Source organism: Anopheles moucheti, chromosome 2 (genome assembly GCF_943734755.1).
Source record: "Anopheles moucheti chromosome 2, idAnoMoucSN_F20_07, whole genome shotgun sequence".
In the NCBI taxonomy this organism is placed as follows: domain Eukaryota; kingdom Metazoa; phylum Arthropoda; class Insecta; order Diptera; family Culicidae; genus Anopheles; species Anopheles moucheti.
Genome location: NC_069140.1, coordinates 36,755,126 through 36,782,036, shown reverse-complemented (window position 1 = coordinate 36,782,036; position 26,911 = coordinate 36,755,126). Strand labels below are relative to the sequence as shown.

The following is a 26,911-nucleotide window of genomic DNA, read 5'->3' as shown; positions in this document are numbered from 1 at the left end:
TCCATTCTTCACAAACTAGTTTATCATCATTATATTTGCCAGCCCGTGTTCGGTTTGGCCCGATGGTCGAGGCGCATTCTGCATGGCGAAACACCACCCGAGTCACCCGGGCTGGGTGCCCGTGGCGGGGTTATACTGTCGTCAGGGTTGACTTACCGAAGACGTTGCATTAGATCCATTGCTGCCATTCTTGGCAGTCAAGTGTTGAGTGATGGAATGCACGTTTTCTTTGAAATCCTTCTGCATATTTCAGGTTTCTTTGCATCACATTGGCGCGTTCCACACCGCACCGCCCTGTACTCTCGAAAGGTTCAGTTCTGACGGGGTTCAGTTTCGTGGTTTCGCTCCGGGGAGAATGTCTTTTTCTTGGGGAGGTTTTTGTTAGTCAGCATCCGGTACGGTTTCCTTGTTCGGCTTTTTTTCAGTTGCAATCAATCTTCTCTTATTGAGGAGGTTCACTCGTATAAGGCTTTCAGTCAATTCAAAATCTTGTAAGGTTTCGTTCGCAGCTGCTGTACGGTACCGTTCTGCTCATTTTTTTAAGAGTGTTCCCAGTTCGTTATTTTTCTTACAGCAGCTCCAAATGTTCGTAAGAAAGAAATGTGAAAATGATTTTTTCCCAACGAAGCCACTTTAAATTTTCTGTCCCTGAAATGAAGGTAGCTAATAGGAAAGACGGCGATGATGTGATTGTCTTTTTGACGGTTCCACCTTTGAGGTTTGATTCGTAACGGAAAGCGGTAATTTCTATCGCGAAAGCGGTATTTTGTCGTCAAACATTCTCGGAATATTCGATCGATACCATGCTGAATGTACGTTGGTTGAAGCAATATGAAAGAACGCAATACAATTCTTCAACGCTAAACCCAAATTGAAGCTTATTTTGTGCACAAAAAGGACGCGTATTTAAGTCTTTATACGCGAGCAAAGCGTATCTTTCACGACAAGCTGTTCATGCTTCAGGTAGGATTATGCTATAGGATTCAAATGGATAAAAAACCGGTAAGCCTTACGCAATAAGGCACTTTCATTTTGCCGCCGTACCAGTCGGCTGGCGTCGTAGGATTAAAGCACCCCAAAACATGTTTTATTAAATGTTTAGTTCGAAACACTCTCGGGCGAAGCATGGAGAGTGAGCGAAAGAGAAAGAGAGAGAGAGAGAGAAAAAAAAGATAAGAATCTTATCCACAGTCCACGTCACAAGCAGTTAGTATCGTTTGCAGTAAACAGTTGTGTGTACGAACCAAAAAAAAAATAAAACTTGCACGAATTCCTTGTCCATGTTCACGACAAAAGGATTACACTTCCCGAGCCGATAAATTACGTTCCATATGTCAGTGGTCGAGTGTCTTGTGTTGCCTGTGCCGCTGCTGCCTCCGTGGGGAGGGATGTACAAACGTAAAAACGAACAAACGTGGCTCGCTTGACAGATAATACCACCGGACATGGCTGAAATTACGATACGAAACCTAGACACACACACACACAGACAGGGAAAGACACATCGCTTGTTCAGGGAAAGCTAAAGTAAAAAAAAGCAACATTAATCCTCGTTCCAGAAAATGTCTCTTTAAATCGACGACCGTGCAACAAGTGTTAAGGCATCGTCTTGAAGCAAGAGATGTGTCCTTTTTTACTTCATTCGATGATAAGGCATTTTATACATCCGGCCAGATGTACGGCAGGATCGCTACGTACGTTTCCCGTGCCCAATGCAATCGGAATGAAAATAATAAAAGGAAACCCTGGTACAGGCCGGATCGGGCGTCGGAAAAACTGATACGCTGCTCCCATGTCAAATTGTAGCACAAACATCAAGGAAGCAATATAATCCCGGAGTGAAGCAAATACGGGCGAACAGTGTAGAATGCATACACACGAACGAACGTACGTACGGTCACGTATACCGGCACGAGGACAGATCTTACGAAGCTCAACCCAAAGAAGTGAAAATCGAACCGGCCCAAAAGAATGACGGCTCGGGATCATGTTCCGACGGGGCGGGGGGATCAGTTTCGATCGCTATTTCCGTTTGTTAAGCAACATAGCGAGCGAGAGAGACAAACACCATGAAGCATGATGGCAGTTAGGTGGAGTGACGGTTGCTAGCTGCAACGAGTTTGAAATTCAATTTTACATTTTTTGATTGCATTACAGTGAGTCGGCGGCGGAGTGTTGGGTGCCCCATACGAGTGGTGCCCCCCGAAAAAGGATATCGTTGCTCGGCTGGACGTCACATTCGTCCCGGTCGGGGGAGGGTGAGCGTTGATGTGGGTGTGCCAGATGAAAGATGAAAGCAGTGGCAATTGCCTCGGGCGTGTACCAATCGACAACGTTTCACATTGAGTGATTGTGAGTTGGCTTCTGTGACCCGTTGTGCTGTATGCTTCCGGCGTACAGATAGAGATATCGTTGAGTTGCACCAGCGAGCAAAAGCTATGTTTCTCACGCTTTGGAGTTGCTTTTTTTTGTTTCTTTGGATGCAAAAAAGTAGCCTTTCCTATCCTATGCGCTATAACGAGCGCTCGAAGAGCACTACATGACGGATGAACAATTGCCTTTTTGCTTCCGACGCAACGGGGAACGCAGCTAGACACCGTGCGGCACCAGGCGCCTCCATTGTCGGTGTTACACGTCAGACGGTCCAGGTTGTTCGCTTAAGCTCACCCGGGATGTAAACCGTGAACTGAAAAAGGTGATGGTGGGCGCTTTTTTTCTGGTAGTGTTTCCTTCACATGCACACAAGGGGAGAGCAGTGCATGGTGAAGAGCCTCGGTTCTTTTTTGTAAGCGAATGTTAGAAACCGTATCGTGCCACAGCAAGCGAATGAGCACACGATAACTTGAAGAATGCTTTATGCGGTATATGTCTTCTTTATGGTTCGCATCCAATTCTTCTCGCTTTCCTCTCTGGATTACAGCACAAAGTCAACCCGTACGGTGCGGTACGATCGTCCGGTTCTATAGTAACAGGCAGAACGGTGTTTGAAGCGTTTGGCAACCCTGCTCCTCCCCCGTCGCCGTTTGCTAGTCACCATTGAGTCAAAAGTGCTTCCCACTTGGTATACCCATCGAATGGTGACGGGGGGATTTTTTTTATGGATCGAACAGGTTGTGGCCCGTTTGTACCTTTAGCGCTTGCAATCGTACCCGGGGATCGGGTGTTCAATAAGAAAATGGCAACGATTTGCTTAACACGAAGGTTTACTACGAGATGGGCTGGGGCTGGGGCCATGAACTTTCAAGGATAATCCCAACCCGCTGCTGGAGTGTACCGGAGATGGAAAAAGCAGAATCTTAAAGCACAATCCATTTCTTCCAATTTTCCAACCCAGTTTACTATTCTTCACACGGTACGCCATGATGGTGCCCCTTTGGGGTAGAATCATTTTATTACCACGGTGGAGGCTTGCGCGCGCGCGACTCGGTGTGTGTGTTTATTTGTTTGTGTTTGTTACTTTATTTTGCTGCAGGACAAAATATGCTAATAAACCTCGAGACGATGAGTGGCGAAGTGGGAGGACAGTTTGGGAGCTATTACCTCGGAGGCGAAGGAAATCGTTCGCCGTAACGTTATTCACCTAGTCGCCACATAAAGCAAAAACCGTTCGCATCGATCGACGGCATCAGGCATGGAAAAAGGGATTCGTCCTTGGAGCCAAACCGTAACATAAACGGCCACATATTGACGCAAATATTCACCTTCCCTTTTGCGTGCTGGGAACAACAGGGGTGGGAAACACCCCTGAATTGGGGAGTTTTGTTCATGTTCTACCCCTTAGCCATGGGATAAACTGGGAAGCCATCTTACCGTACGGCACGAGGATTAGTATGTGCCTCGCTTTTTCGGGTTGCTTAAATTAACGATTCCAACGCCTAAAACGAACCCCATCAAGCCGAAGTTTATTTCCGTCGAAGGGTTCAAAATAAAGAGTACACAAATGCCACCGTTTGTTGCCGGAAGCTGGTGGCACATTTCCCGATAGGTTATAGCGGGGTGTGGGTACGCAAAATGGCGAGAGGTTCAAAATCAATTATCGATTTCCGGGACGACTTATCCGGTCGTTACTTACGGCTGAATGTTGTACTGTGCGTATTTTTTTTTTGGGGACGATAAAAAGGACGATAGAAAGGTAGGGAGAAAAAATGGTTGTCCGAACCCCGAAAAAACACTTTGTGAATGAGGCAATGTAGGTTGTTTGTTTATTTTTATGTTTGTGCGCTAGGCCACACTGAGTAGCGGACGAGGAAACTCGAATGTGCTAAATTTGAACACAACGAGATCGTAGCGAAAGCTGACGGTCCTGAGTTCCGTTGACTCGTCGGTGCAGTTTTAGTGATATCATAAATTTTTCTCAATTTACGCAAATGCTCCATTTTGCACTCACCCCCTTTCCCGTGCGTTCATAAACTATTTATTGACCAGCGGCAGTATCGACGCTGTGCTAAGGGGGTGGGTTTCAAATCGTACCCATTCGCTTCCCCGGACGATCCACCTAGATGGTGCGAACTTCATTGTATTTGCTTTATTGAATTGTTCAAACTGTGCTGGATCTATGCGCGCATAGAGTAGCGCTTCTATGCGGTTCTAGTACAGAATTATTTGAGATGGTGAAGCTATCAAGTGTATTGAATCTACAGCACGGGTTGCACGAAGGAACGAGTATGTGAATTATAGATTTAATTTGTGATGCCCGTTTGCAGGAAGCTTTTGTTCCTCACACACCGAAAGCGGTGAGGTCGAAGTGAACATTTTTCCTTCAGCTGCCCTAGCTTCATTACTAAATCACACCCGTGGTAGCGTTCTCCCAAGGGCGCTCAGTCCGTTGCTGTAGCGCAATAATTAATGGTGAAAAAATGTAACACTTTACCCTTGGAATAGATCGTTAATTATAACACCCCGTGTGCAGTGAACAATTGCATTAATTCAAGCACCATCTCAAGCTGCTTCCGTGCCGTGTGGCCAATGCGTTCCTATCGATTAATCTACCCTTGATGTTTGGGAGAGCTTCCTGCCGGGGGGATAAGCGAGAAAAAAAAAACCAACAGCCGTTTGATGTTCACGGTGCAAATTAGCATCATTAATCTTATCGACGTTTCGTGTCGGTTTTGCACGGCGAGGGAACACGAATTGACGGGCTGTGATTTTCGATTGTGTTGATGATCCCGCTTCCTGGTACCCGGGGCGAATTGATGGAATGGATACGATTCATCAAACATTAGCGTACGGTACACGGTGGAAAGCAAGCAAGCAAGTGGGTAAAAGACAAAGTCTGTTTCGATGGAAAGCTTTTGCCATCAAAGAAAATGTGCGACATTTTCTTTACGTCTCGCGGAAAACAAAAAGTAAGGGAGAAAAAGCAAGACAAACCGAACAAAACAAAAAAAAACACCCCAAAAACAAAAACGTTTTCGATTTACTTGGCGTAGCATTTGCGCAGCGAAGCATCTCGGAAAAATGGTGGCACGTGGCCCGTACGCGTGGAGACGTACGCTTATGATTGACACCAGCTGGAGTTCATCAAAGGCTTAGTTACAGTCGTTTGAAAGAGAAGAAAGCGAATGTCGACGGTGGGGGAACAAAACGTAAAAGAACCATCACTTCTTCGGTAGGTTAAAGAACAGCACGCACGCACCAACACATGCTGGAACGGTTCTCTGGAGCACTCGTACTCGTGGAAGGAATAAGGCTTTTGGTTTGCAAAAATGAAGCTTCACTAAGCAAAACAAATTGTGGCCCTGAGTGAAAGCGAACGCGCAACGGTAAGAGCGTAAAGCGTCACACGAACCGTCACAAATATTGAAGTAAGTGTTTGCAAAGTAAAAGCTTTTACCGTACCCCATAGACGCATTCTTCGCTTTCCTTGCGTGTCTTGCGATGAAAATGATGATTCGTTTCCGAAGTGTGCTTACCGCGTTGCTAAGGAAACGAAAGGAAAAAAAAACAACAACATCGGATGCCTTCGGCTATAGGTTGTGTGCGACGTACCTGGTTGCGTTATTCCCATATCTTCCAGCAGGCACAGTGAACTTTCACAGGCGTTCCACATCAAATGGAGCAACGTTAAGATTGGAGTGTTGGGCCGGGTCTATTGTTTGTCCCACACCAATGGATATTCTATACCAGCGACATAAATCTTCACTTCGTCTGCCACGCCACACAGCAGCAGCAGTAGTGCGTGCGTGGAAGTTTCTCTTACCAACCTCTTTGTGTGTGTTTGTTGCTGTGTTGCAAGTGTTGCACGAGCATGAGTGTTCTTCTGCATAGCTCTTGCCCTTAGGAAGGATACCGATACTTGGCAGCAGTGGCCTACTGAGTTGTATCGACTATCGGGCGAAAGGTGTTTCCTTGTATTTATAATACCGTCTCCCTGATGGTGTATAGGTGGCCATGCCACAGATCGATTTCAAACCAACGAAATCGTCCCGTATGAAACCGATGGTAAATTGAGGGTAAGCGTAACACGCACCACCGGGGTAGTGCTATGGTTTTGAGTGGAAAAGCACTTGAATGGAGATGATACTTGACTGTGCAGAAGCGTGGTGAGTTGATGACGGCGCGGTGGTAGATATCTTGCTCAGTGCTATCGCAGTAGGCGTGTAGTAGCGCGGTAGTACGCCACAGCAATAATGGCTGTCTCATCTGGTGTTGTTTCGTGCACAACGCACCATGGCAATCGTCACCAACATGTGGGACATTAATCTTGTCGAGCTGATCGCGTCACGTGCGATAGTTGTAAATTTTCATCGTGCGTTCTGGTTTTTAGGGGAGAAGTTTGTGGGAGCTTTGTTGTGGGTGACGCCGACGATAAGGCACAAAAATAGTCGGTTGTTTAATTTTGCTCACAACACGCGAATGTACCGACCGTTATTTAAGTGTCTCTAATACGTTCAATACCACGTTGAGTTTTATAAAATAAAAGCCGTTGCAGTACGGTGAGATAATTAAAGTTAATATATTACAAAGATAGTTGAAGTTTCATGCATTTGTTTTGCAACTTGTACGTGTACTAAAATGCAATTTTACATCATTTTTAACAACATTTTCTATAAATGCTCAACAATATTTCAAATGAACTGTGCACAAACTCAACCAGAAAACTGTACAATTAACATAAAGTGAATTTTAGAGAGGAACAAAAAGCTTCAGCTTCATTCAGCAATATTCAGAACAATTAAATGTCAACAAAGCCCAATAAAGATGTGACAGGCAGGAGAAGGATTTAATGATTGGTCAGGACGGACTACGTTGTAAAATAAATCTCGTAAGTCAAGCAAGGTCTAGTGGTTCATTGGAAGATTGGTAAAATCGGCAAAAAAGATCGTCTCAAGGGCAAAACGGATTGATTAAACAGATTGCTTCATGTCACTATTCACTCTATTGCAATATTTTAGACATTCACGAAGTCACATAAAAAAAAACAAGTAGAACTAATGCTTATTGTTACTAACTTTATAAGATAGATTGGTATTGTAGTGTGTAACACATTGAAGAATGAAAGTTAAATTACTTGAAATGTCATTTAAATATCCCTTTCTACCGAAAAGTTAATATTTTAATAAATAACCGCAGCGCACGAAGGTCATTTAAAGTGTGACTTTTTGTCTGTTATACACCATTAGGCTTATCGATTCTTTCGCGTTAGCCGTAATGATGTAAACGTATTCACAGTTCTAGATTAATATGCTTTTAATTTACCTTCAGCTAATTCTCCACTTTTCATCAAAACTTCTATTTTTACCAAGACCTGCCATCTTCTAGTTGATGTAGCAGCATTCTATTGCTTCTCTTCTACCACAAAAATCGAAGACACATTCCCCAAAATGTAAATTATTCAACACGATCGAATGCTACGTAAGCAGGGGAAAAGAAAACTCCGGGATCGAAAAAGAAACCCGGGAAAGTTAAATCGAAGCTTTAAATTAAACCAATTTGCATAAAGTTTTGCTCGCAGGTTCTCGCCTGTGTGGTTGCGTGAGTGAGATTGGCCAATCGTCGTGGTACATACCTGTGGTACAAACCTATCGAATTCCGAAGGCCAGGTATCGGGTGCCGTGACGGTGAGAATCATTTTAAAACTTAAATTAAAACCCCCAACATCCGACACTCACAAAGAGGCGTACAGAAACAGACCGCGGTTAGAAAGAACCGTATCGAAACACACACAAACACACACACAAATCCAGTTCCGAGCCAATGGGAAAACAAGGTGTAAGCATTATACGGATTCGATCACCGCACGGAATAGCACAGTGGCAGTAGGTCGGAACGGTACGGTAATCTTCAACGTTTTCGTCCATGAAAGCAGCTCAAATTAGCATTTTTGTATTGCTTGCGGAAGCGGGAAAAGAATTAAGCGGCATTAAATTATTTGCTTTCACGACGGTATGATGTGACTGAGATGTAAAGCTTTTAGAAGATATAAAGTGTTAACATTGAAACAGGCAGGAATTGCGGATCAGCGTGAAACGTAAAATATCAAATCGAAAAATGTTATTTTCACAAGAGCGCAAGATTAAATCCACGTTAGTGGATGCGTGAGTGTGGGGCTGCAAATTCTTCTGAAAATTTACGCAACAGTGCTGGTGGCAGCTTAACAACCACATGTCTACCTATCGGAGGCCCATTCGGGGCCACACAAACTTCATAAAACTGACAAGAATTATTACCCGAAAACATTCACCTGTTCCAAAGGGGGAAAAAAACCCCAATCGAGTCCGACCGGACGGTGTTCATTTTCCGGGATGTAATTTACTGCTTGTTGGAAACGTGAAGCAGTTCTTTAGTGTACCGAACAGAAAGAAGCAAAAAAAAAATCATCAAGATGAGCTTTTTTTAGTATTAGTTCATCGTGTTGAAGCAAAAAAAAAGTAGAAATATGGGAAGATATTCGCTCACTAGCTGCCAGTTGAGGAAGATTGCCCAAAAGTACCAGAACGCACCGGTTCTAGCACTGGCCGCAAATGGTTGCACTGGACAGGTCGGAAATTTTCCCGCTTTGGGGGACAAACTGTTCTGGTACAGCAATCAAAAATCAAGCCAACCGTCTGCAAAGATGAAGGATTTGATGAAGAACCATCCCGTTCGGTTGCCTCCGTGCGCGCTGTGTCTCTCTTTCGGATGCGAAAGGCTTAAAGGATCCAACCCCTTTTTCGGGGCACCGGGGATTGTACTTTCATCTTGGTGATATTTTTCTACTGTCCCCTGTTTTCCACTGCTCCCGGTTCAACACACACACACGAACCCGGTGGGAAAAGTCGGATTTTTGTCGTAAGACTAGTAGTTTCGGTAGGCGGTCGGCCCACTGGTCTGTCGCAAACGACACATTTGTGGTCAGCGTTATGTTGCTCGGGAGCTGTGGAACTTATTTTTTGTATAAGTTCCTTCTTCAGCAGCAGCTATTTGTGAGGTTTTGTGTTACCTTTCGGGAGGAAACGGGTTTTGTTTTTTTGTGTGTGTGTGTGGTTGTGTATTCGCGAGGATTTGGTTTAGGTTTTGTGTTGGGAGGGACCCTTGGAAAGCAACCGGACATACCAAAAGGAAAACACTATCGTCCATATACGTATTCAGGTTCGCAGAAGAATACCGATTGGGCCGGGTTGGGCCACCACAGGCTGGCTATTTCCCACCGCAGCAGGGCCAATTATCGCTACCGAAGTTTGAGGTTGTTGTGCGGCGTGTTATGAACGTTTGTGTAGCCTTTTTTTCTCCCTCCCTTGCTTCTTATATTAGCCAGCATCAGCATTGGTTGCAGCGTGAGAGGATTTTAGCAACCGAACCGGTTAGCCGTACCACTAGTCACATTCTAGGGGTCGAAAGTTCATACAACCGGTTCCGAAAGGGGGTAGGGGCAAAAATAGCAAAAACGGATGGATCTTATACCCACCGGCTACTGACCATCGAAGGTAACTTTTTGCACATGGAAATGGATAAAACACTGTACACAACACACAGCGTATCACTTTCATGCACTGTGCTACGAGGATGGCACAGTTCTCACGGGATTAAACCGAAGATGAAGAACGAAATCAAGGAACAGAAACTGACCGGCAGAGTTATAGGTGAAACAGGTGAGTCAAACACCGTAGAGGATATTGTAACACACAGCAACGGAACATTCGGACCATGCTGAACACTCTCCTACCGGCTACGTCCGTTTTAGCTCGGAAAAAAGAGCCCAGTTTATGCTTCAGCACACTACCTAGGGGCACTAGCTCTGGCTAGGCTGCTCCACCGATAGCCTAAAACAAGGCAAACACAAACGGAAAACGCACCCAAAAACCTTGAGCAGAAAATTGTTCCTTCAGGCACGCGTTCCATCCCAGGCGTCGGAGGATCGGAATCGAATGGAAAGGGCGTGTGTTCGTGTAGCTACCAAACGAGGTCAAACAAGATACCCGGGATTGGTGGGCAACTTTCCCTGCAGGAAACATTCCGAGGGTTACTTTTTTCTTCAGTACTATATTTCATGATTTTTGTAGTTTTTCTTTAAACAACCATTTATTTGTTGTGCTTTCAATCGAAGCTGTGGATGAAATTATCTCGCAAAGCTTTGCTTTTTTTCCCAACAACCCGAAGGCAAGTGAGCGACGGCTGGCAACGGGGATTCGGGATAGCTTTTTGGCTTTCGAACCTTCAAGAGTGGGTCGGTTTGATGATTAAAAGTGTCTTCAGGCATGGATTTGTAAACGATATTCCTGGGAAACGATCGTCTGGATCGAGCTGGACAGGGTTTTGGTTCGATAATTCTAGAGCAGCCCGGAGAGTTTCGCATTCACATAAGTATAAGCCGGATAGGATTTCATCGATAATCCCGGGGCTTTGCAGTGCAGTCAACTGGAGAAGGTTCCCTACACATACACACTCATATACACGGCTACCTAAAGCCACGCATTCGTCTCTTAGTAGTGGATTCCCGGATCGTAGGTTATACCATCCCCAAATCAAGCTTTACCTTTACGCTTCGACACTTCTTCGGGCTGCTGTGCGTCGAATTGAAATGATTCATTGGAAGGAACGTGCCGCCAGGGCTCTGCGAATTGGTTAGCTATTTTTGTACGCATTTGCCAATGAAAACTAACCCACGCAAATAAACTCCACGTGGGATCCGATGATGTCACAATACAGGGACAGCAATCTGGGTTCCGAATGCCAAGTCACCGAATCTTTGGGACGAATGGTCAATAGGCGCAAGAATGTGAAGTTTCCCGTACAGTGGAAGCACCACCGAGCAGTGTACTGCTGCGGGATTATAACATCCAACGATTCATCTTGCGCGCTGGTTCGTTGCGATTCAGTTATACAAACCGGCAACGACCACCTTCTTCTGGCACACAGATGTGACAGGGATCAAGCAAAATCTTGCCCCCGGTACGGACGGGCTTGCCTGTGCGCAATGAAAATAAAGGCACTGGTTTTCCGCTTTCCCTTTCAAGGCACGCCGAACGACGGCACCTCGACTGCGAGAAGTAGCAGCGATTGTCCGCACACGCATCGGTGGGATTTGAGATTGAAGCGCTGGATTAGTCGGGACAGAAATAACACGGGAGCACTGGTTTAGCAATAACTGACAGGCGTCTTTGGAGGTTTCGTGCGCCATGGTACCATGAACGGGGACACTGTCGCTGCGTTGTGTTGCCTTCTTGCTGCTGCCATTGATTTGCAAATGACATTTTGCTTTCGCTCTCGAGCACTGTTCCGTCGCAGTATGTTGGGGGATAGTTGGATAGAATGTGTTTAAACATACAAAGTAACGTAACACAAAATGCGAAGTATAGAAAACGGGTTAGAACAAGATATCCGGCTATATGGTTTGAAATTCAATTTTTCACATTTGTACGATTGTACCTGATTCGTGCGATTGCTGTGAGCTGCCGTGCATACGATGAAGCTTACCTGTGGATAGATAGAAAGGAATGATAACAGTATGAATTAATAAATGAGGCAAAACCGATTGAATACATGTAGGAGAAATTGGTCATTAATTGCTGAATTGAGTTTGTGTGAAGATTTCAACTAGGCGATTTTTAGGTTGATTTTACTAGCGCTGAGAAATAATTATATTTGTAATAGTATTTGCTGTGAATCATATAAGCGTATACTACTCATTTGAACTATCAACTTGGAAAGGTTTCGATAATGATAGCAACATTACTACTACAACTCAATGCAGGGTTTTCGAACTCGAATTGTCAAAGCCAGAACCATTTCTAAATTTTATTGAAGATGAACCAGCATGCGTCGACGTAGATTTGAATCCCTTCCCACTTTTGTAAACTGGAATTTATTGCACGACAATCATGAACAGAACACTTTTCTGTTATCAATAGTATCAAAAGTACAACATGGACAGGGTTCCGGATCTAACACCACTTAAACTTGACTTTAAACTTTACTCCAACAATTTTCTTCAACAGTGCCACTGTAATTCAATAGCAATGTGTTGTTAATAATAAATTTTCTACTTAGATTTCTATCATTTTGTTAAATATTGCAGCTTCTTCTCTTTAATTTAGGGGTTCGAGTCATTGCAATCTTCGTGATTAGAAACGGATCAAGTAATGTAAACCAGAAATGGATGAAGTTAAGCTAAACGGAATGCGTAGGAGCATATAAAATGAGCTGCGTAACATGAGCTGTCAGGAGCAGCAATCAAGAAAAGGTCGCTTTGATTTGGCAACCGAAAAAACAAGATGCGGTATAAAACGATCTTTAATCGTAGCGGCAAAGGATTGATATGATCGAAATAATGATTTAATTGGGTGGTTGTTACGATAATTCGTTTTTCTAATTATCGTAAGTACCAACCGATAGACCAGAATTACCGTAATTGGCAGAATCACCTAGGATACGCGAAGCATACCCATTATGACTTTTAACATCGGAAAAATGAGTTGCTTGGATGAGAATGTTTTGTTGCAATACTGTTCATTCCCGAAGAACGCCCATAGGGACACAACAAAACATATCGGTTACATCTAGTGCGTGCGCATGTTGCTTCGTCCGTTGGGTTTGGTTTGTATTTCACAAATTTCCCAACCGAAGCGCCACCTCCACCGACAAGAGCCCACCATCAATACAATGGCAATCAATCGATGATGGCGACACTGTTGTTGATGATGATGATGCAAATAAAGCGACCAACCCGGGAATCCTCGGATCAGTATTCCCCTGGCGACTACCAATGAAATCGCTCCCAGCTCGGTGTGTAACATTTTTGCAATCCGCAATTTGGAAAAAGATAGCTAAGGAAACCACAAAGGGGCATAAAGAAGAACCCTGTGACCAGGGGGGGGGGAGAGTGTTTCAAAACAACAGAAAAAAAACGCGAAAACACAAAACTGACAAGTGACAAGTGAAGTCGCCTCCAGTCACGCACAGGCATGGTGGAATTTCGATACAGGCACATCTTCCGACACGCTGGTTGAACAGTAGGAATAGCGGGAGCGGAAGAAAAAAACAAAACAAAACGGACACTATTGGCTGGCACTTCGCTAGATGGGAAAACTAGCATCGGGCTGAGGACAAAGTTTGGAAATTGAAATTCATAACCTCGTCACCGGTTTCATCGTTGATAAACTAGCTGCTGCTGTTGCTGTGTAATTCTTTCTCTCTCGCTTTCATTTCAGTTTACGTTTTCATAACTTTTTTGTGTCTTTACCACTTCGCCTTCTATCCGCTCGATCCTCCGGATCCACTTCAAATGTCACTCGCTCACCTTCATTATACTGTGACCTGAGTGTGTGTGTGTGTGTTTGTCTACCCAAGCGGAAGGGTTTCCACGGAACATATGCGACTATCGTTTTCCACCCAGCCGAGTATGATACGGTGACCAATTTCCGAATCAATATTTAATCAGGCTCCAAAGCAATATCGGCCCACGGATTCATGCCCGGTGGGTCATGATGGTGGCCAGCGGGAGATTGCGTTTGTGGAATGTGCCAGCTGGATGTGCGGAGTTGTCACTGTGGAAAACCTAAAACCTGTGCTAGTTCCAACTTTTTGAAACCATGCGATAGACCAACATGTGTGCAGGATAACGTATGGTATGGAGGTATGGGGTGGGAACTCATCTTCTCACTCCATGGCAGCCTTGTACTGTAAACACGGTCCCCATTTGTCAAGGGAATTGGAAACATGACCAATTACATCAGCACCTTGCACCCGGACGGATGGAGCAGCAGAATGCTAGTAATGCTAGTTTGGAAAGGTCGAAATGTGTGAGCGGACGCAGCGTGGCTGGCAGGCGGTGAGGAATTTTTGATGTATGACCCAAAAAGTTCAGCATCGAGCTAACCGGAACCGGGAAAGTAACAAAACGGTTACCGGGTGGGTAAATACGTATCATTACACCGCATTACACTCGGGCGGACCGAGCCAACGTCGGACCGAAATGTTGCGTGTTCGGTGGGACGGGGGGTACCACCGACCAGTGTCTACGGTGCCGCCTCGCAGAGTGAGATTCGAGCGTAACGGTAGTGATGGAAAGTATACAATAATCACATTACTTCATCAAACATGTAGCCCCCGGGACCGCTCACTGCCAACCGGTGAGACTTCGCCGTGAAAGGGCTGATGTTTTGCACCGTACCGATGGATGTCGGCCCGGTGAAACATTTATGGGATTTTAATTCCCCGCTCATGGGATGGGAGCGTATGTGTTGGGTTGTAATTATCATCGCAACGGATTTGGTTTCACTTGTGGGAGCAATGATTACGAAATCATAATTGAAATACTGCACGGAATAGTTCGGTTGCACAGGGAGGTGTGGATTTTGTATTCGTTTTAAAGCTTCGTTTCGATTGGGACATTCAATCAAACAGTCATTAAACTGTTAGGAGAAATTATAGATAACAAGGCGAATTTGTTTCACTACACTAAATTATGTGTAACACTCAGAATCTACTGAGAAACAATTTTGTAGTCATCGTAGAGCGTATGAACCAATTGTTGATTTTTTATTAATTAATTGTAAAGTATATAACACATAAAATAAATATATAAATAGTGCAACTACTTTAAACATAGTTCTAAATTGTAGATGCTTCATTATATATTTAAATAAATGTGAGGATCCAACCGTAGTGTACAAATATACGGAAGAGAATTATCATAAAATTATGCAACCAAAATAAAATAGAGAAATTTAGGTTAATATGAAAGGATGATAATTAGCATAAAATACTTTTCCTAGAAAGCTACACGTTTTGTGTACTAGTGTCGGAGATATGAAAAGGCCAGGTAGCAGGGAACTGCTCTAAACACAAGCAGCTAGGAGTACTTGTCGCCAAAGTTAGCAGCTTCAACCAAGGAATAAATCAGTTGTGTTGTTTAATCGTACATCAATGGGTTTCCATTTTCCTGGTAATAAAAGCTTGTACGGTGAACGGTTCGAACTTCAAAGGCCAAAACAGTGAGAGCTCATTAAAAGCAAAACATTCCATCACATTCAATCATTTGCAAAACATTCCACAAAACGCCCTCCTCCTGACCACTAAGTAGCATATTTACGTCGAACATGTATTATTTGCCAAAGAAACCACCGCATTGTTCTGCAAGATAAATCAATTCACGCAACGATGACTGTGCAACGTTCAATCGCGTGTACGATAATCTATTTATTTATCAATCAGCACACGCAAAGCCGTCAGCGTGATCACCACCACCGCCCTACCCGTGATGCAACACAACGCATGATGAGGTGAATAAAACAGATCGAGTGTGTAGAGGCTTTTTTGCCATTGCAGCGTTGGGAATGCTTCACTTCATACGCGAAACGCAAAGTCATGCAGTCATGGTCAAGTTTTGTGTGGGTCTGTGGGAAAAGTTATTAAATCACAGCGCCTCATGGATTTCCGTTCTGGTGAAAGCTGAGAAGGTTGAGAAAATAAATGCCTGTTTGAGGAATTCTAATCTCACCACCCCCGACTATGTGATATTTAGTGTCCGTTTTAGGATATTCTTTCGGTTCTGGTTAGGATATCGAACGGCATGTGGCGTGACGAAGGATTATATTTATGTTTATGTGTGTTTTACAAGGAAAACCGCACATAAATACTTGTACGCACACACGTGTAGCTCCCCCCCCCCCCCACTACCACGAAAGTCCCGTCAACGTGTACAAGCCAATTACGAGCTTTCGACTAACAGGGAAACGGGTATACGTTACGGTTCACTCGCAACAACTAAGGAAACAACGATGCTCCGATAGCGCTTCAGTCCCGTGAGCCCGTGGAGAGAAAACGGGGGCCTGTTTGTTCGTATTTTTATTCAATTCCCGCTCCACCGACGCCGGAAGTCAGACCGTTTCGCCGGTGGACGTGGAAAATCGCGCAAACCCGTGCAAAATTTGATTTATGATCTCATCTTCGGTTGTGGAGTGTCGCATGCGGGGGCGGTGTTTTCCGGGGGGCCATGAGGCCCCTGCCACCAGCCAGCCCGGGTTAGGGAGGTACTGTTTTGATTTTATTGATTTAGTAGCACGAAGAAAGGAAAAACTTTCGTAGCACCGCTAGCAGCGCGACACGAAGGGAACAAAAAATCACTATATGAGGTGGAAAATATGGCATTTTCACACGAGAGGCTAAACGCGTCCAATTTGTTACGGGATGAGAGATTGTTTTGTCGGTGCCATAACACTACAACCACGTACGGGGGATAGATAGTTTAAACATATGGCGGGGGGAAGGGAAAAAAGTAATCCCCATAAGCAGCTCTGACACCTTGCGTATCCTTGGGGTTCGTTTGACAGATAACGAAGTATGACGGGTTACTATTTGTTGTTCACCGGGATGGTGAATCTCGGCCTGGGACTACCCAAGTGGTGGGAACTCTCAAGTATTATGCACATGGTTTCGTCCTTTTTCGTTTACGACCAAGCCGTCTGTCTCAAGCCTGTGCATTTGTGCGGGAAAAAAACCCCGTAGAATGATGTGAAGCGGAGCGACATCCAAAATGTGACCATCGGTATGGAATTATTTATTGGGCACGTCGGATCGTTTGCCGGGCCGGTATCTGAGCCAACCGGAGCAGCTGTAACAGTCGGGCACAGTCGTAAATTGTTGCTGGCAGCTTGTTTTGTCGCACGAGCACGAGCACGAGAAAACGAGATTGGAATCAAAACTATTTCCTAACGGCTATCCAAACAGTGACGGACACTGCTCTGCTTGTGGTTTGTGGCTAACTATTTTATAAGCTCGATGTTTTTTTCCCCTTCTTGCTGGAGATAGCAACGTAGCAAAGGAAAATAAGTTAAGCTGACAGAGATTGAAACAGTCATAAACAATGTGCAATCAACCGCAATAAATGTTTCGTTCAATTGACGGGAAATCTTCAAACATATGGGATGCGCTACTTTCTCTACAACCGCCAATGACTCACATGTCATACGATGGAGAGTTTTCTTTTTTTGTTCGCCCGTTTTACTGTCATTGCGGCGTTATAACCAGTCTGGTAAATCGATTTGTTTGCATAACTGTAAACAGTTTTCGTTTTTGGTCCTTTCGATCACACACATTCTTTCACACGTACACGCACACCCACACTATAATCAAGCACACGCACACACACACACACACTTACACACTTACAGACTATAGAGAACACAAAAACCGCCTAGCCACGTGGCGATGATCGATAAAAACGTAACCTCCGACACGGACATGGTGGATCGTGCCGGAAAACCCCGAACCCACAAGGCTACAGTTGGTAAAGGGAATAAACACAGTGAAAGACTTCGTCCTGTTGTTTTTTTTTTCTTCTCTCTCCGGTGCCCCACTGATGTACGTGACAGTGGCAGTAAACATGTGTCGCTATGATGGCGCTATTCGTACAGCGGAACGATGGAAAATATCGAGCCATCGAACACATCGTAGTTCGCAATCTGGGGACTGGGAGAGGTCTAGGGTGGGGAAGAATCGACCACAAGCAAGAGGGAACGGTAGGCATCAGGATAAGAAATCGTAAACAATCGAGCACAAACGCGCGCGCACACACACACACACGAACATATTCACTTTAAGACACGTTTTCAATCGCGGTTTCTTTTTATCGCAACCCGGTCGCCTTTCACTTTCAGCGTCTTGTTCGTTCCTTTGGGTTCCTTTTTTTTATTATTTATGAGTTCTTCACTTTCTCTAAGCCACCCTGCACCGACAGTACTTCCGTTTCGCGCTGTGACAGGAAATGGATTCTTTTTCCGTAGTGTGGCCCAGCCACTCGTGCCGGAATGTTTACTACATTGTTACGCTTTTTCTTTGTGCCAAAGCAGGCTGGGTTCACAGTGGGAAAGTGAGAATGTAAATGTGAATGTAAAATAAAATGAATTAGAAGTAGTATCATTGTTTAAATATTTTCCATGGTTTTTTTTTTATAAAAAAAAATCTATTTCTGGTATTTAATAAAAGTAGTACCAAATATTCATAAAAAAACAGATGATATTTCTTCACTAAAGAATAGCTCTTCTAAGTAAAATGGAGTTCTTTGCTGCTGCATTTCAACGTGACAAAAACATAAAAATGCTTTTATCCTGTCAAAGATTTTCCATTCTTCAGGTTTTCCGTTCTATCGAAATTTTCACCAAATCATATTATGCCCACCATTTGGCGTAATCTGCATTCACTGTGTGAGCCACGCGATGGCATATATTGGATTGGAATCAACCGAAACCCGATTGAATTGGTAACAAATAGCAACCTTAAAAACCGGAATAATCAATGGCAAAAAAAAAAATACATGACACTAAATATTTACTGGGCGTGTGTTATGAATTTTGGTTCACCACTTTTGTTCTGTTCCATTCTACCAACTGAATATCAAATTCAGCTTTGAGCAGAACGTAGAACTTTCCCGTAATGCTTGGCTCGAGGTTTTTTTTGCTGTTGTTAAAATCGATCAACACCGCCTGTTGGATTGTGAGCCTCAAGCACGCGATCTAGAGCGGTGCCAGGATCTCTACCTTTCTCTATCTCCCTCTCGTTGTTTATTTTTTTTCACCATCTTCTTATCCCTGGCACGTGTGAAGCATGACCTAGAAAGGGATACTTTCGTCAAGCATCCGTCCGATACCCGAGCATCGGGCCGGGATGGTATTAGCGAAAGTAATATCCTTTATCCCTAGACGAGCGCGTTCGTTCTCGTTGCCCGTCCTGTGGAAAATATGCCTCCGGGCGTACGGTTAAGCTTCGACCGTTTGGCAAAATTTCGATACCAAGAAAGTGGTCGAAAAGAAGAAGAAAATAAGGCAAGCAAAAAAAAAAGAAAAACGATTCTACGATGCGCCTGCCCTGCCTGTGTGGTACTGATGGATGCCAATCAGCCGAACGATAAAGGGCCGCGTGAAAGTATCGGGCTTCAAATTTTAATCTTTCTTCTAATTCATTGAAAAATTTCCAATTTCACGGGTATTATAAAACTTCCACTCTCACCGTTGCAGCCTGTACCATCGCCAAGTCCGGCCAAAAGTCTGCCAATAGAAAAGGTGGACGGTGGATGTGCTAGAATGGGATGTGCGTCAGGGTATACAAACAATAACCCTTCAACCCAAGTTTTGGGAACCGAAGAACAGGGCGAAAGCAAACCGGCAGCAACGAGCCGTTAAATCTATTGCGCTTCATCGTTTTATCGTACGAGTCGCCCATTTTGGGGCTAAAAATATTATCCACCGTAACTGCGTGTTTCGAGTTGGGTTGACACCGTTTGCAGCCAATAAGAAAATTGATGAAGAAATTCCAAATGGCGACACAAGCGGGTGGCTACACAATTCTGAATTGTGTTTCGGTAAGTGTTTAAGTTTTTTCCGTTTTGCAGCATATAAGTTTAAATTGATAACGTACAAACAGCGATCATCGATGTCACTGACAAAATCGAGCAGGCAAGCGATAGATTATATAGTTCTTCTAGTAGAGATGTATTTAAGTATGATTAACGGTCACAACTGCTGCAATTAGGCCAAATTTATGAAAGTTTAACTTTAACCGTGAGATATACAAAAAAAGCTCAAATTGAAGGGGCTTACTTTACATATTACTTAATATTACTTAAAGGTTTAACACAGGCCTTTATCCCGAGCACTGCAAAAATCATCAAAGGTAGTGATATCCTTTGGAATTTCATCAAAGACTGTTGAAAATAAAAAGTTCAATGAAACGTAAAATCATATCATAAACCACAATTTTATGATTCAAATTTATGGAAAATGCTTAATGGATTTTGGAATAAAAATGTGATTTCCACAGTATTGTGACAATATAACACTGTTTGAAAATTAAAGCAATCGTACGGTAAATAATCTCTAAACCTACTAGTTAACGTATTACATTTTCGATAAAAAACAAGTACCAATTGGAAAAACGTTATTGTGTGAAAAGCACCTTTGTACACATCGTTCAATTTCGCATGGGGATGAATCTATGGACAGTTATTTCATCATTTGAGGGTACATTGAATTGATTGGGTTTTGGCTATATATTCCATGAGACCATGAGCTTACAGGACATGCAAAAAACATAAACCTACAAAATCTACTGACTGTACATTTTCCCATAACGCAATGCTGCAGCTTGCATAAATCACTGCATGACACTCCTCGTGCACACATCATTCGAACAGTGGAAAAAAATAGATGAATCAAAGCACTCCAAAATAAATGGCTATGAAAGCTCTCCCACAACTAGATTGATACTCTATTACCCATACGACACCCGTAAAACTGTTCCACGAGTGGCGTAGAGCATAAAAAAGAAAGAAAGATAAAAACAATTATAAATCCCACAACCTTTTCTCTATTTCCAATCGATTGCACAAAAAAGCATAATCCTGAAACGTTTAGAGATTTATAACTGTTTCATCGATTCGTACCCAAGTGCGGTGTGTGATTTTACCCATCGCTAGTCACCATTAGCCTACTGACTGCTGGTGGTGTGTGCAAAATCAGGCACGCCACATCAGATGAAAGATAAATGGACAAACGGTGCGGAGTATTGGGCAGTGTTGCCAAATGTGACCAATTAACGATAACATGGAAAAACACTTCTCGGCTCGGTGGGATTGGGAAGGGAAAGATGGAATGGAAAGATGGGATACGCTAACCTAGACTAATCAAGTACAATTAACGTTCGTCTAGTTGGGAACGACAATCGCAGTAGTCCGTTGCTTTCGGACCAGCACCGTTCGACCAATTTGACTCCACAGTTTTAGCGGAGGGCAAAATGGCAAATTTACCGATGGCTAATGGCTACCAGCATCGAACGATTAATCGCCTAACCCTCTTCAATCACTGCTCGGGGCATAGCGTTGACATAAATGAGTATCGTGCTTCCTGTTTCTTTCGCTACCTTCGACCATACTGGCTCACCTTTTGGGATGCGTTTTTATTTACTAGTGCGAATGAATATTACTTCATTACCATTTGGGCTACCCCTGCCAAGCAGTGGATTGGTTGGTTTGGTGTTTGTTTTTATGTAACGAATGGCTTCAAACCTTATAAAACGATAATTCCTAACCAACCAATGAAGCCATGGTCAATCACCGATCGGAACCGAAAAAGAACGAGCCCGAACTGAAAGGATAATAAGATAAGGAAGGACGTGAAAAACATACAAACAACCACATTAGCTTCCTAGCTGGCTGTTTCACAGGCACCTTGGAAGCTTACGAAGGGACCACACGACGCTAACACATCGAACTACAGCACATCATTATCAGCTTAACATTAGCCCAATGTTTCGGATATGGGGATAGCGTCGGAGGGATAACGATTCCCGGCATAGCAGCGGCCCGTTTGCTGATGCGATTGGTGGTGGTGGTGGATGTTGTTCCACGGCACAAACACGGCCAGCTTCTTGAAGCTCGTTATAATGCGGCCCATTATTCAAACAAACGAATTGACAAGCCACGATGTCTTCAGTTCGATGTTGGGCTGGTCGAAATCCCCCCCTTCCGCCACACCCGGGTTGAGGCGCCAAAGCAGAAAGCCTCCGTATCGGGCATGTTATCTTCTGACCTCAATCGTGCCGATGAAGAAGGTATGTCTTTCCTTTTTGGCACCACCTTGCAACCGCTTGTCCCGCGTGCCGGCACCCTGAGACCGGCCAGCGGGCTCATGCATGTGAATGCGGGCTGATTACGTAGAGGGTTTTGTTTGCATGTTCTTATTTTTGTTTTGCTCTCACTCTTTGCCTAAGGATCGTGGTTGCTTGCTTACGGTGGTCATTTAGTTGTGCGCTGATGTTCAGAATTTCCCATATTGAAAAAATCGTCCTTCCCATCCTTCGCAGGGGGAAACAAATTTCTATCACACTCTCATGCATAGAAGCACCCTGTGTGTGTGGGTGGGCGAAAGTGACGCGAGCGTGATCATGATGATGATGGATGAGGTTTCAAGCCAGTCGAACGCGTGTCGATATGTGGCATGACAATTCCATTCTCGCATTGCCCAGACCGCTGTGGCCGGTGCTCGCTGGTTTCAAGTATTCAATGTGAGTGACGCAAACATGCTGGCATGCGTGAAAACTTTCGGGTGGGTGAAGGTGAAAGGTTGCTCCAGCGCTAGAGAACCGTTCTTCACTAATGATTGAAGACATGTCCGCTCGTTTCGCTCGTTCATCTTAGCCCTTCCTGCGCCTACCTGCCAATGCACACGTCAACGGGCCCATTAGCTTGGTCGGGCTGGCCATCCGTTCGTCAGCAGTGGAAGGGCAGCATAATGTATTGGCATATCATGGCTGGAGATGAGTGGAATTATCCATTCTATTTCGCCGAAGAAACACGTCCGACGTGTTATTGTGTCATGTTTGATCGGGAAACATTCTTTGAAGTGTACGGGTTGCTTAATGAAACTATATAGAAAGCTGTCAGCATGAAGTCACGAATTTGGCAAAAACGCGAAGGTACGAAGCGAGAGATGTAGAATATTTTCAATTATATCATAATTTTCTTTTTGAAAATTTAATCTACAACAAAATGAACACAATAATAGCGAGTAGAAAATTTGAAGAAGATAAAATGAGAAGGTTGAAGGAAGTCAGAATGAAAATTTATCGAAACCATCATGACGGAGCATCCTTATCCCGGACGAATCATAGTGGTGCTTTGGTTTTGTGTGGGGCTTTGATTATTTTTCCCTCCATTTTCCCACACCTGCTGCACTTTATTTCATCACTCCCCTTGGTTCCTTCCTTACACTTTCTCTAAGGTTGGTTTGAAATGTATTAGCTGCTCTACAGCAAAGCCTCGGTTTGCCATCATTATGAGCCATTTCTTTCCAATTTTCATTCAGCATACGCACATCCCACCGTACCAAACCAGTGGGAGCCAATTTCCACCGGCATCCGGCAATTGTGTGAACTTTGTCTTTTTTAATTTATTTTCCTGATTCATTTTGAAATGTGTTTTTTTGTTGTTGTTTGTTTTTCCCATGGAGCGGGACGGGACGAAAAATGGAACGGCGGTACAGGCAAGGCACTTTCCTACTCCCAGACTACTCGAACCGTTCGATTGGACGCACTGATTCATCTCGGTACTATGGTACCCATTTTCACGCTTCGGTGGCACGTGCGTTTGTACGTTTTTTTTTGTTCGCTTCCCGCCTGCCTGGAAAACGGATCGAAAACAAAATAATGCACTTACACACGCACACACACACACGTTTGAAAATTCGTGAATGTTGTCGCAAATTTTTGCAATCTTGTTACCAGCAACAGCATCAGACGCGGAAATGGAATGAATGGAGAAAAAAATGTAATCTATGTGCGATAAAATCAACCATTTTGAAACGTTCAATCGGTTTAACGACGGCACGCGGGTGGGTGTGGAAATGTATGGAAATATAATTTAATAGAATGTGGAATGTGACAAAAGCGTTCATAGGTAAATGCAAGGTTTTGTTCGTTTTTGGAATCGAAAACGATTGTTAATAATGTAGAGCAGTAAGCTGTTTCGTGTGTATGTTTGTACTCTATTATAAAAAGGCAACCATTATGGTGGCCAAGTTTGGCTGAATTTATTCATTGCAATTATTATAACTTTGTTGTATTAAATGTAAAGCACTGGTTCCAAACGGGACAAAGGTTTTTTAGTTGAAAGAAATATGCACCAAACATCCCTTGCACTCTAGCAATGAGGTCTATGATACCTTTCACAAGTTATGTTTGTTTGAATTGAACGATTGAAGGCGATTTACTCTACTATATAAACTCTATTATATAAACTGGCAAGTCAAGTTAGTTTGTGAATTTCTGCTTAGTTTATTTTTCCCTCCAAGGTTCAATAAAACAAAGGATTCCAACTGCTCCTTCTTCATGTCCTTGAAGTAAAACCAAATCTGCAAATTTTAAGTTGTTTCACAAAAGTTAGCTTATACTTTGCATTCACTTAAAATATTAATGAAAACTTTGTTAACACGATCATGTATTTTGAACTATTTCAAATAATTTGCATATCTTAGTTAACTGGAAACTGGTAAACAATTATATTTTGATCGTTCTACATAACAGCATTGGAAAAGTTTCGCACATGAGCGAACAAATTCTTAAAGATTATACAGTCCGGTGACAATTAGACATTTAATATCTGCTCAATTTTTTGAGTTATAGAAAGTTGTTAAAGCTTTCTTATATAAATCATCGAACCCCTAAATGAAAGGTGAATGAACTTAAAGTTTTATTTAGCAATAGAATGTTGAAAGCAGTTTCACTTTAATTTTGTAATTTTTTTTTCACAAATGCAACCGAATATGCTTGAGGTAAGGCAAATTGCAAGGTGGAAATGCCTCGAGAATACATTGTGCTTATGTGAGATTGATGCTAAATCGCCAAAATGTGTTAGTAACTAATGTTTCCCACAAATAAAAAAATACAGTTAATTGTAGCAGCTTTTATATGTTTTGAAGTTTGGACTATAGTTTGTTACAAGCACTAAAATTATAATGAAATCCCTGCGACCCACCATCCATGGTCATTCATTAGGATGAATGAGTCATGGTCATGTATCGTAGTACAAGGACTCGCGTCCTATCTATTCCCCGTGCTGTAAATTTATCGATCGCAATATTGTGCAATAAGTTGACAGTTTAATTAAAACACTATTACTCAAAGCACGCAGCAGCGTAATTAACCTGTACGTACGATCGAGTCCAATCCGGCAGAGTAAGCCACCAACAACCATACCTGTTTTTCTGCCGTCCAGACGCTGATCGTCCGTTGGCTTTTCATCGGTTCCGCTGGTAGAAAGCAGGGTTGGTCCGGGTGACGCGTTTTCGGAAAGGGCGTACACTAAACGCAAAGTGTGAACTTTGTTTGCCACGACGGGAACTTTCGGCTCTCCCGTACGGTACGGCGCGTCCCACTGTGATGGTGGTGGCACGATAGTAGGCACCTGCCCTGCACCAACCTCACCGCCTCGTTAGCGTCGTTAACTATCAATTAGCTTCACTCACTGGTGCTACCAACCTAACCTTGTTTTCTTCCTGCTTCGAACGCACCCACTTTTTTTCACGGCGGAAAAAAACACTCACACTTACGACGTTAAAGAACAAGGATAAAAACGCGTTCCCGAAACCCGGGTAGATTAGCTTGCCGTATACTTATACAGTCATTGTTCCGATTAGTCACGAAGCAAGTAAACGCAACCGGTCACATAGTAATGTGGAAATGATATGCAATATCAGACAGGACTAGCGCGTCGGGGTGATAGAGAGTTTTAAAGATGCTTTAATGAATTATTTGAAAATAGATTAACTGCAATCAAAAGCTTGTTAAAAGTGATGGCGCAAGATGGAAACAAATGCCGACAGTGGCGTCTGCAAAGCAAATACAATTCAGTCCCAGCGATACTGTGTTCCGTTTTTCCAGCTTGATGTGCCTGTGGGCAAACCAGCGAACGTGAAACCAAGCGTTGTTTAGCAAGCGAGCAAGCAGACAGCACAGGACAGAATTCGTACGGAATTCTTTTTCCTTTTTTTTTGAGCGGTGTGTGCTTACGCTCTAGAGTGTGTTCTATTTACTCCGGCCAGAAAGTGAGTCAATATGAAGGGATTCTTCCTGCACTGTGTAAAGGAACGAAACTTGAACTCGGCGGTGGTACAACTTTTGCATTCTTTCAACAGCATTTTGCATTCACCAGAACGGAAGACGCCACGATTACGGCCAAGGATTACGTTCCCTTTTTGCGTTTGCACTGTGCGCTTTCGTTTGTGTTGCTGCAAATGTCTTTCTTCAGTTTGCTGTCACAAGTTTCCCCAAGAGTTGGACAGAAGTTGGGTGGGAGTTGGAGTGTAAAATGGGAGGAAAACCCAAATGAGACAGCCAGGGCTGTTTACACTGACGCGTCTGCGAAAGGCAAAGGTTTGGTGAAAGGGAAATGACAATGACAGAAGGCACTGGACGGCACGGAAGGGGCTGATTCTGGAACAAACGAGTACGTAAACTCTCTGCCAGCTGTTTTTAATGCCATCTCTGCCTTCTCCTAGTATCCTTTGGTAGGCCAATTTCCTTTCGTGATTGGGATTTCTTTTGTATCTGTTTCTTCACACACAGCTCACACACACTCGTATTTGCTGCCTTAATATGTTTGTGCTGCTCTTATGTAAAATGTTTGCCACTGATTGTTGTCTAATTTTCTCCCCAACCCGGGTCACTAGTACCCGAGCAACCACCCCGTCACGTCTCTACCCGCTACCACTCGTTCCTTTCACATCCTTTGCACACCCTGTGTCACACACCTTCACCCGCACCTGGGTGGGGGAGTAGTTTTCACACGCACCGGAACGGGACACTATTCACCATCCAGCGGGAGAATAAAAAAAGATTGCTGGACACAACAGTTTTTCAGGCACCAGGTTCAGCGCTGCGTATCGGCGGACGACTCAGAGATAACTGACCCGTTCGTGTTTGGCTCGGGTACTAAAGAAGCCAC

At 43.7% G+C, this 26,911-nt stretch overlaps 1 protein-coding gene across 1 annotated transcript in view; it reads right to left on the bottom strand.

Moving 5' to 3' along the window:
* The window catches only part of LOC128299607 (uncharacterized), a 122,341-nt gene that overhangs the window by 74,230 nt on the left and 21,200 nt on the right, over positions 1–26,911 (bottom strand). The window contains exon 10 of the mRNA XM_053035613.1: positions 11,848–11,895. Coding sequence (XP_052891573.1) covers positions 11,848–11,895 — 48 coding nt within the window. The remainder of the gene's footprint in view (positions 1–11,847; positions 11,896–26,911) is intronic.